The 11398-nt window shown below is 40.5% G+C and overlaps 1 protein-coding gene across 1 annotated transcript; it reads left to right on the forward strand.

Annotated features, from left to right (window-relative positions):
- The first annotated feature begins 2503 nt into the window (after positions 1-2503).
- Positions 2504-5412, forward strand: LOC112577392. Its single transcript, XM_025260457.1, has 4 exons — positions 2504-3308; positions 4055-4143; positions 4531-4717; positions 5083-5412. The coding sequence occupies exons 1-4, from the start codon at positions 2504-2506 to the stop codon at positions 5361-5363; spliced, it is 1362 nt and encodes a 453-aa protein (XP_025116242.1). The 3' UTR covers positions 5364-5412.
- Positions 5413-11398: the final 5986 nt, after the last annotated feature.

Genomic DNA, 11398 nt, shown 5'->3' on the forward strand with positions numbered 1-11398 from the left:
TGGCGATGGAGGATAGGAGTGGTTGATGACATCAGGCACGCTAAGGTCTTCCAGTTCCCTGCCTAGCTTCAGCTGCCATTAACTCGCCTATACATTCATACACAGATGAGAAGAAAAGAATGACAACAAAAATAATTTTACATACAAGTAGATATGAGTACATACTGAAATTTGCTTGGTGCTTAACAAGAAAGTATATCCATACATGAGCAAGCAATACACACATATATTCATATAAACACAAACATACACTTGAAATAACAGTGATTTATTCTTCCTTCTCCCTTATTTCTCCTTTACCTCACTTTCTCTTTCTCTAACAAAATCCTACATTTTAATTTTTGACTTTTTTACTTTTGATGTCAACGCGAGGTCGCCTTTCCTCCAAGCAAAGGCATTTCTGTTCTTCTTCTGTCGGTTGAAGACACGTCCATCCTACGCAGGAATCGACCACTTCCTGATAACAAACATCTGTCTCTCTGACAAGCTCAAGGGCATTAGGTCGCTCTCCTGGCAAAGATGCCGACAGTTTGAAGTGTGAAGGATCCTTTTAGTATTTGTTGCATCAGAATTTGTTGTCAGACATAACGAGTTTAGTGAAATTTGTATGGAGTAATTTTTTTTTAAATAAAAACTATCAGTAATGTTTAAGAATATCGCATACTAGGGTATCTCTCCTTTGGCTATTCCTAATCCTGTTGCTGTTGATGTTGCTGTGTTGGGAGAGTTGCTACATCAGCTTTTATGTTCTTGCTTCTGCGACAATTGCAATATTACATTCTTTGCTCTTGCTCCCACACTATCATTTTTAAACAGTTGTAAATACATTATTCGTATGTGATCATCATTGTTTTATTTTTATATAAAATTACAATAATTTTATCTCTTCCGTAATTTTATCTCTTCTGTTTTTAATTTACTTGCATTAATATGTTCTTAATCGCTGGTAAAAGTGTTTAGACAGTTATCAGGACTTGTGTCCACCATGTACTATTAACAGGTTCCCCTCACCTACTCTCCACACTGTTCTTCAAGCAATAATTTTCTCCTCGTCTAACTGCTCTCGTTTGAGTGAGGGTAAATGAACGAACAGTTCAACTGTCTCTGTGTCGCCCTCGTCGTTGGGTGGACGTGATTTCTAGCACGAACATCGTCTAATGTTACACAAGTCCTTGTAAACGCTTTCTATTAACACACAATATTCCAAATTTTAAAAATAATAAATGCTGTGGAAAAGGTCATTAATATTTCTTCTGCGACCGGCTGAGCTCTTCCTGCTGAGGTCGTTTCGACACATTTTTTCGTAAAATAAGTTTTTGTGAAAAAAAACGCTGCTCGTATTGTTGAGTTTTGTGGAAAAGGTGATTTGAAACTGTGCAAGAAGATTCAAAGATAAATTTTTTAACTTTTTATTTCAGTTACCAACAAAAATGAAAGCTGTCATGAATCAAAGTTTCGCAGACTGATATTCATAATGTATTCAGCTCATGCTATAGATCTTCGTTCTTTTGGAATAATAACATATATCTCTGTTACGAGCATGTATGCATCCATACACATGTTCATGTAGACATGCATGTATAAATATTCTCTGAGCTCAAGAGTATTTTATTTTTTAAATATTCTGAATTGACTGTTTTAAAGAAGAAGAAGAGGAAGAAGAAGGAGAAGGAGGAGAAGGAGGGGCGAGAAGAAAACTCCAGATGAACTGACAAGTAAGCTATACAAGAAAAACTATAAACATGACACCAATACACATACATCTAGTACAAGATTCTTGAGTAAAAGATGAGTAATGCAGAATAACCGTCTTCAACATGCCAGTCCTAAGAAATTACCTTTTCAACAAAAAAAAAGTTAATGTACTCAGTCGCTTTCCTCCTTTCTGCGACTTTCCCCCGTTTAACACATAAACCAAAGCTCTACATCTGTCGAGTCCAGATCCCGCGGTTATCAATCTTGAGCTTTTATCCCCGTTAACACACATACCAAAGCTCTATATCTGTCGCGACCAGAATCCCGCCATTATTAATCTTGCTACGCAGGGACTGCCGTATCGTGGACTCGCTGTCTCCAAGACGGAGGACGTCGGCGATGCGTCAGCGGCAGGTGATCGGTGGGATGTGGCGACGCCAGTGACACCATGCGGCGCCGCGTGCAGCTCTTGCATCAACTCTTGTTCCTGGCTTTCCGCTGGCGCGGTGAGGTAGAAGATCACGTGACGTCTCTGGCAGCAGCGCTTAAATACCTGGCCGATCGCTGCTGTAACATTTACCACGCCGATCTTTGATCATGAAAAGATGCCAAATGACAATGTTTACACCTGAGGTGGCTGCTTCACTGGCTCCTGAAAAAGTTTGACTTCTGAAAGATATCTCTGACGCCTTGATACTTGAGACATCTTCTCACTTGTCAAGAGTTTGTGTACCTGCCTTTTACTGAGTCTCTTCTTGACTTTGCACCTCGTTGAAAAGGCACCCAGCCTAAACCCTGGTCACCAAAGATGATTCCAGACGAACGACACCTAGCGGTAGTTTCTCACCCATTAGTTCACGCTTACTCGGCCCCTCAGTCGCGACGTAACTCCGCCAGCTGTGGCCGAGGGTCCAGCAACAAGACCCTGGACGTCGCGACGCCTCGAACCTACAGTCTTCCAAACTGTGTGCAGAAAACCTCAACGGTGGCGCAGTTCTCCGGAGGATCTCACCTGGGCCACGTGCAGCTACTCGTGCCCGGGCACCCTGAGGTCCTGTGCAAGAGCCTGTCTTCCAGAAGTCTGTGCAGCTCTCCCTCCGTGTCTTTCCCTGCATCCTCCTCACGTTCATCGCATCACTCTTCCTCCGAATCGGAAGCCCTGTCAAAAGATTTTCTAGGGGTCAGAGACATTTCCACGGACAACGGCCCTAAGCCTGTGAGGTCAGACGTCGAGCGCTTGCCGTCGTTGCCCCTGACCTCAAGTGACTTTTGTCAACGGACTGTTGTCTCTACGTCATCACACTTATCGCCCTCGGGGCAACAACAGAGGACACATATGGGCTGTCTCGGGCAGCAGCCGTCTCCTGTTTCCAGCTCCGAAAGGACTTTTGTGTGCCCTAGATTCCGCGGGAGGATGGGAACCCTTTCGACAGGAGTGTCTGCCGTAGGGCACCAGCATTTAGCTTCGGAGGAAAGAACTTGCCCCTTGACCCTTAGCGAAGTGCCCGCTCCTTTGTCTTACTTTAGGGTAGTGGTGTTTGGAGATGACGGGGTGGGGAAGACTACCCTCGTCAGACAACTCGCTGATGGAGACTACTGTGACGCAGTGAATGGTAAGTCAGTAATGTGAGAAGTAATTGCCATGTGTAATGAGTAATGTGCATTTGTAATTGAGGAGAAAATGAATTGCGTAATAATTATGTGTAAACTGTACTGCAATGTATTTAGTGCTCGTCTATCAGTCTGCAGGGACATCTGCCATTATAATCTTTCAAAATACACCACTTACAAAAGTTTTTTTTTTAATTTTCAGTAAACCTTGTTTAATATTTACCTCAGTGACTATAACAGTAGTAAACAGTAGAAATACAGTCAGAGAGATAGCAGAGATAACAATAAAAAAAAGAACTGTTCAGACGGCCGGGGTCTGTTTTCACTCATGAAGGCTTGTTCTTGTTGTTGTTGTTGTTGTTGTTGTTGTTGTTGTTGTTGTTGTTGTTGTTGTTGTTCTTCTTCTTCTTCTTCTTCTTCTTCTTCTTCTTCTTCTTCTTCTTCTTCTTGCTTAATCTTACTAGCTTTCTTCTCTTTTTTACCCCGACCGTCTAAAATAAGAATTTATTCCTACGCAGCTCATTAAGGATCAATGGAATCTCGCTTGCTACAGATATTACAGTCACAGAGAGAGAGAGAAAGTATAGCGTCAGCTTCAACAGTTGCTATAAAAAACCTAATTAGAGAAAAAGCAAAAGCTCAATACAAAGTTATAATTACATGTGCTGATTTTTTCGTATTGTTGTATGCGAAAGATATTCTCTTTCTTACTTCGGCATTGTGTAATGGCAACCGTGTACTTTTGCAGACGAACAAGAAGATGACCTGCATCAGATCCTTTTGTCCGTGGAGTTGGACGAGGAGGAGTCAGCAATGGAGGTCGTTGACAGCCCAGTGGTGAGTAGTGTTTGACACTACGATAATGATACTGGTTTGTGATCATCCGACCCGAAATGTCGGGATACAAATATGTAGGATTTTCCAACAAAGACTGTTAGCTAATAAAGTCTTTAGTTTGTGGGAATTTCAGTTGGAAAGTTTGTATTTTAACTGGTACTTACTTATGTTAGTACTTGAGACAGGTCAGATTATTTTCGATACTTTGAAGATACCATTGTTTTGCTATAGTGCATTGACCTTTTAATTTTAGCACTGTCTTCCAGAACAAAGATTGTGAACATTTCTGTCTTTGACACAAATTTCAGATTCTATATGCGTAGCCTCTGGCAATTTAAGCCATTAGAAGCAATAAAATATTTATCACAAAGATATTTTTTGTCACAGAATACAGACATAGACAGCCTGAGGCCAGATGCCTTTCTTGTGGTCTACTCAGTTTCTGACCGAAAGTCCTTTGAGACAGCAGCGGAAGTGACGCAACATCTCCGAAGTGATCTCGGCACAGACCGGACGGTCTACCTCGTGGCCAACAAGACCGACCTCAGGCGACAGCAGCGTGTGTCCCAGAAAGGTAAGAACTGTTGTTTCAAACATTGCACTTCTATGTTCGGTTAGCAGGATTTCCGTAGGACTGACTAATTCTCAACCAGTCTACTGATTGATGAACAGTTGATAAGTTGGGGTGTAAGCTCAAAGAATTAAACAAACTGTTTTTCTGTTTTAATTTAATATATCATCTACTTCTTTATTAGAGGCAGAAATTTTTTTTTTTGACTAATCAGTTTTACTTCTAGTATTCTCCTCTCATCGTTTTACTCCTTATTATTTTTATTTATTTATTTATTTTTTTAGTTACAGAGATGTGTAAATATTTTAATTAAAAAAACCGTGTTCATTCTATTTGTTTATTTATGTTTTTTTCTCCTTTTTTTCCAGAAGGCAGACGACTCGCCGATGCGAACGACTGCCAGTTCATGGAAATTTCTGCGGCTTTGCGCGTGAACGTCGACGTGCTGCTGATGGGGGTGTTGACGCACATCCGAAGACAGCTCGTTCTGCCAGGGGAGATAACTCCCACGAGCATCCGCTATTCCAAGCGCCGTGCTTCCTCCCCTGCTCGTGCCTTTCACTTTTTTTCCAAACTGCTTCGCCACGCTCAGGGGGCGAAAAAGGTCAACGTTGAGCATTCAAGGTTCAAGCACGGTGTACACCGATGACTGATGACTGTTCATCGTCAACACTTTCCGTATTTCTCTGGCGCAGCCATCTTAGTCATCGTGTCCATCGCGTTTTTAGCGTAGCTGCCATGTTCTTCATGTCTTTAGTATATTCGCCGTTTCTATCATGTCACTGAAGTACTGGCCATGTCAATCATGTCTTTTGTTTAACTATGATGGTATTTAAAAATAACTATACAGATGATTGATGAATCGCAAGAAAAAGAACTGTAACTGTGTGTGTACAAGAGGCAAGATATATTCCAGTTTCGTTCTTTTAATTTTTATTTCATTCTTGATGGTAGGTTTATACTGTTCTGTAGCATAAATCTATCTAGATAAAAGTTCAGTGTCAATAACCAAGGGAAAAACTATATATATACATTCTTATTTATTGTTTAAATATCTGCAGTGTACCACAGAGAATAGACAGGAATTTAGCAAAGAAAATTTTTTAGAGAATTATAGTGTTTGTTAACCTCACACCTTCCTTGCTTCCGTCATTGTAGTCTTACGGATGGCAAGGAATCATTAAATCTCTCGCCCTCATCTCTTCCATTTACTTCCCTCCCTCCTTCCTTTATCGTTCTTTCTTGTAACAATACGAATCAACGAAGTAGCAATACTCCTGTCGTCGCATTTGCTCGGCGGTGTGTGTGTGTGCGACTGAAGGTAAACGCAATTTGCAGGCCTAAAAAAATAAAAATAAAAACTACACCAGCCTTTCATTGTCTGTTAGAACATCTGCGCTGGCAAGAGAGACCTTTCATTATCTGTTATCCCGAAACACTGCACTGCTGTGAGAATCGACCAGGCTGCCGACTTATTCCACAGTCTTTGGCCTGTCACCTTCCTTTTCTTCTGACGTTAATCGATAATAACTGTGAGGGTTTCCCAGATGTTCCGAGGTATTGATGTGAGGTGACGTCATCACCGGCCCAAAATAACTGGCTTCTTCGCCCAGCGTTCAGGCTGACATTTCATTCTTAGTGTTTGGATGATTTATTAGTCCTTATGTACTCAGGTAGGCTTTGTCTTATAAATTATTGAAGTTACCTTGTTCCAGCTCTAAATTGCTACTGATTACTATTTTTAACTGTACAATTGCTCATGATGCTTCAGCCCGGTGAAAGTGATTTACAGATATTTGTGGCGATTAATAGGCTGCAAATACTGAAAATATTATCAAACTATATAATGTATCTAACCACTTATATATATAGTAAGAATGCAACTGTGCGACTATGGTATCTTAAAACCCTTAACTTAAAACTCTACCTATCCTAACCCTGAGAGCTTATTCACAACTATTCTTCTTCCATATTTCTCGAAAGGTATAAAACATTTCACCTACTGCCGCCTCGTTTCTCATAAACTTTATTTATTTTATCTTTCTCTCGTCTTTGCAAAAGCTAAGCATCTGATGATATGATGATCTGTGTGCATCACCATCTTATTGTCACGTGTGTGAATTGTTATCAGAACGATTTTTCTTGAATCTCGTGCAGCATTAACAGATTGACTGAACATTTAATTTACGAAGTACTTGGCGAGGGTGGTCATGTTATCACGCCTCAAAGTTTGCATGTTTCTGAGTTGGGTTTGTTTTAAGTTATTGATGCAAAGAATGTAAGACACTTTTACATGGCGATATGAAGTGTGGTAATTGTGAATTCTATATGTACACTCTGCATCTGGCTCTAAAGCTATGATGTGTCATATTTTGATTGTAAGACAGTTTTATCTACAGTTTGGTAATCCTGGTACCTAATTTTATTCAGGCACTTCATTGAGGCACTATCTTCAGTGCGATTTTCTTTTCGTGTGTCTGCTTACCAAACTTCTCATGTGATGTCTGCAGGAATGTTGGGTTCAACGTATTTACAACGTAATGTATGTTTGCTCTTGATACCACAGAATGGTCAATGATGTCGCTTGAAGAATCTGTGCTTGTATGAACTGTATTGTTATGCTTATATATGGAGGCAAAGTATCTAAATATAAAAATATTTTAACAATAAACTCCTTGAAATACTGCTCTGCGTGTCTTGTTTGAATTATATTTTAATGGTATTGTTTCTATCTCTTGTGCATTAAAATGACTACTTTATTAAGGAGAGATTGTCGGGCGTTCACAGTTATATATTTTTCAAATTCGTTGTTTATTCTTTTGATGTTTAAAATAGCAGTCATAAAAAATTGCGGTAATAAAATAAAACTGCGGTACCCACATAATCATCTTTAATAAATCACATGCATAATGCTATTTATTATTTTCTCGAAACTTCAGTTTCGGCAGAATCTTTTGCAACTTAACTGGACGAATGATACATACCGTGTGTTGATCAAGCATTATTATCAGACATTTTTTCAATGAGACAGAAAGAGTTATGGGGTGGGGCGAGAACTGTGTACTAGCTGTCTTTTATCCCGACGGAGAACACAGCATCCATCAACCTCAGCAAGTTGTCCAGGTGAATCAGAGACAAGTGGCAGACGGTAAGATAAATCTCGTGCGATGACGTATGTCGTCTGCAACCTTTGCATGCTTGAGTGAAATCTTTCATACCCATGAGTGCACCCTGTTAACTTTCACCCCACCACTGAGTCTCCCGCACTCACTTGTCACCGCTACAGTGAGAGACTGTGTTCAAATCTCGTCTTTGTTCACTCTCAATTTGTGACACCTTTTCGTAGAACTGTACGTCGGGAGTTTTCTCCGGGTACCCCGGTTTTCTCTCTCCCACCCTCTTTGTCATAGTCGAACCACTTTCCTACTAAATCAAGCAAGCAGCCAACCAACCAGTTTTCGCCCTACCATGTGGCTTGTAACTGTGGGCTATGGATGGAGTCTCTCTAGGTCTCCTACCTCCCATCCGGTTACTAGGTAGAACTTCTTTTGTTTTAAAGTTATGGTGCCTCGTATAAGATGATGATGATGATGATGACATCGATGATTAAATAATAATTATTATTATTAAACATAATAAGATTTATGGACATTAACGATAATGAAAGAGCCCTGCAAACCATGGGAAATAACTACGTTACGGTTTGTATATAAATTTCTATCGCTTATCTCCCCTTATTCTGTGCACTTTCTGGATTGATCGTTTCACTTGCGTATCTATCATCGTCGTCGTCATCGTCATCATCATCATCACCATCGTCATCATCATCATCAAAGGAAGAAGAACACACACACTTGTAGCGTCTTCAGTTTGACCTAACTGATGCAAATGTCGGGAAATGTTACCTCACTTTTTAGAAAGATGAGCAAAGTAAGGCAATGAAAAATCTGTGGTCTCTAACACCTCGCTGCTATAGGATCGACGGTTAGTAGACTATCTTTACCTCTCTGCACTCGCATATACTGTATATAGATAGAGAGAGAGAGAGGGGGTGAAAAAGAAAACACCAAGCGTCCATATATGGCTAGAGTCATATTTTATTTCTTTAAACTATAGATAAATATACAATGTCTGATGTCAGTGGTTTTCTAGGTCTAGAGCACAGTATTTGTATAGAGCAGCCAAACTTCTCCAGTCAGCCCACTTTACCCGAGATATCAGTTATCTCTGTTCACTGCTGGGTGGAGAGTAACAGTTGTCCACCCTGAGAGAACCCGGAACAGCCCTCGTGAAGCCGAGCGTACAAAGACACGGAGATCAATTATAGCAGTAAGACTAAACTAAGATCTGTGAGGCGGACAGACAAATAAAAAATTAAAAAAATAGGAAAACTAATTGACCAACATTTGTAAGAAGACAAAAACCAGATGGCCGAGTGTGAAATCGAACTCGTGATCTATTGTAGTGTACCAGCTTGGCGCTGAGGTGTCGTCTGCATCCATCACACAAACACCTGCTGGACAAACAAAAAGAAAGAAATGTGCGCAAGTCTTTGTCTCGGACATCTTTTTTTGCTCTTTATGGAATTAGTTTTGCTGAAGGTTTTAACTTTTTTTATGTCTACGGACCGCGCAACCTTCGCTAGTTTTACTTTAAGGGTCATGTGCATTTCTTACTTTTCTACTGATTTAGAGATTTCTGCGTGCGACCAGGTAATAAGTCGTTAATTTTGTGCCCGCTTGCTCCCGAATTTTCTAGACTGTTAATGTGTTAACTGTTTATTCTAGGAACTGACAATCATATGCCTCCAAAACTTTGTTCAGAACAAACTGTTCAGATCAACAGTTGATCATCTGCAGTGACTGGATTGCGTCGTCGTCGTCGTCGTCGTCGTCGTCGTCGTCGTCGTCATCATCATCATCATCATCTTCTTCTTCTTCTTCTTCTTCTTCTTCTTCTTCTTCTTCTTCTATTGATGCAGTCCTGCCTGTTGTTCAACACACCCCTCTCATGCTGCTTTTGTCGTTTTGTGAAGTTTGTCAGTTTGCAGGTTCATTATCATGTCCGTATTTTAAATCCGGCTGAATAATTTGAAAATCTTTTTTCAGAGAACACAATTATTTCCCGCGATAGTGATGAAGTTTCCACTTCCTGTCCGCCTTAACGGCTCTTTCTGGCAGCTGAAAAGTCTGACCAGCGGTGTCTCTAATTTGTTTCGGTTTCAAGGCGAGGTCAGCAGCGCCATGCGTGTCATCACGGAGTGATGTTGGGGTCGCAAGGATGGAGGGAAAGGAGCGGGGTGGTCGTCTGAAAACGAGGATCTCGAACAAACAGGCCAGTGTAGGAGCCGTTGAAAGTTCAGAGAAGTTTGATGAACCCATCGAGAAGCCAACCCGGGCAGGTGGCGCTCCCACGTTTTGTTCTTCTTCTAAAGCGCAGTGTCGAAAGAAAGCCAAGTGCGCTAAAGTTGATTTCAGTTCAGTCAGACCCCTTCCCTTAATCCCAGTCCTACTTGTATTTGGTCAAAGTGGAAAGCTGACTCGAAAGAATAAGTTTTTCTTTTTGTTTTCCACGCGTGTCAAGTCTGTTCGTTGATCCGAGCCCTCTTCTTGGCACAATGTGTCATTGTAATCTGCATCTCGTAAACAGCTGTTCCATTTTCTGAGGCTAGTTTTCAGTTTCTCAGCACAGTGTGTGCGGGATGTTATTATGAAGGGAAGAGGGAGGAAGAAGAATAAAGGATGTAAAGGAAATGTAAGCTAAACTAAGTGCTGGGTGTCGTCCTCCATTCCCCTGTCCCCCGTTTTCTTTTCGTAAGCAAGGTACTTTTAAAGACCTACCCGATTGGCGACACATTTCACACTCAAAAGACTCCTTTTGTATCTCTCATTAATGCCTTCACAATCGTCTTCTCTACTATATCGCGATAAATGAAGATTGTCTGATGAATCCGATGCATTGCTCCACCTTTGGCCATTATATACTTACGGAGACACAGCTGACGCCACAGGCTGACGTCGCACGTTGTTCGCGCCCGAGAGCAAGATTGTGAAGGATCGCCAAATCGCCAACTGTGAAATTAGATAATAAATAAACTGTTGTGTTTCAGGAGCTGAAATTTATAAAATTTATTTATATTAGATCTACCTACCAGAATCTGCTTACAACTCGGACCAATCGGGTAGGTCTTACACTGAAAAATATTGACGTCGTTGAACTATAAACTCCTTTCATTTTTTTTTTCTAAGCCGGGTCATTTAAGAAAAAAAATCTTGAGGTAGTTTAAACTGTAAATCCAGCTTTTATTTCTTCTTTTTTATTCCATTTGGTATATTTTCTTTTTTCTTTATTTATTTTATCCTTCCTTCAATTTATTTTTCATTTCTTTATCTTTATTTCTTCTCGTCCAGTTTTTTATGTTTGTTTGCAGTTTGTTTTTTATAAAGAAGGAAAAATTTTCGTAGAAAAACCTTTGTGCATGTAGCTTAATTCAACCTGTGATTGACTTGGTGCTTTTTTCAAAAGGAAAACGGTTGTCCTTCCCGTTTCAGTTGCGCAAAGTGAAGAGGACGAGGGTAACCGGAATGCCTAAAACAAACCTTCAAAGACCCCTTTGTATCCTTTGTAGAATATATAAAAAATATGTGTGATTCTTATGGGCGATATCGATATGGATGTGTTAGT

Source organism: Pomacea canaliculata, linkage group LG12 (genome assembly GCF_003073045.1).
Source record: "Pomacea canaliculata isolate SZHN2017 linkage group LG12, ASM307304v1, whole genome shotgun sequence".
Taxonomy (NCBI): Eukaryota; Metazoa; Mollusca; class Gastropoda; order Architaenioglossa; family Ampullariidae; genus Pomacea; species Pomacea canaliculata.

Bases quoted from the DNA above. Each gene is read 5' to 3' on its own strand.
- LOC112577392 (XM_025260457.1), top strand. From the start codon at position 2,504: ATGATTCCAGACGAACGACACCTAGCGGTAGTTTCTCACCCATTAGTT. The intron at 3,309-4,054 runs GTAAGTCAGTAA...GTACTTTTGCAG, and splicing joins CTACTGTGACGCAGTGAATG to ACGAACAAGAAGATGACCTG. The intron at 4,718-5,082 runs GTAAGAACTGTT...CTTTTTTTCCAG, and splicing joins GCAGCGTGTGTCCCAGAAAG to AAGGCAGACGACTCGCCGAT.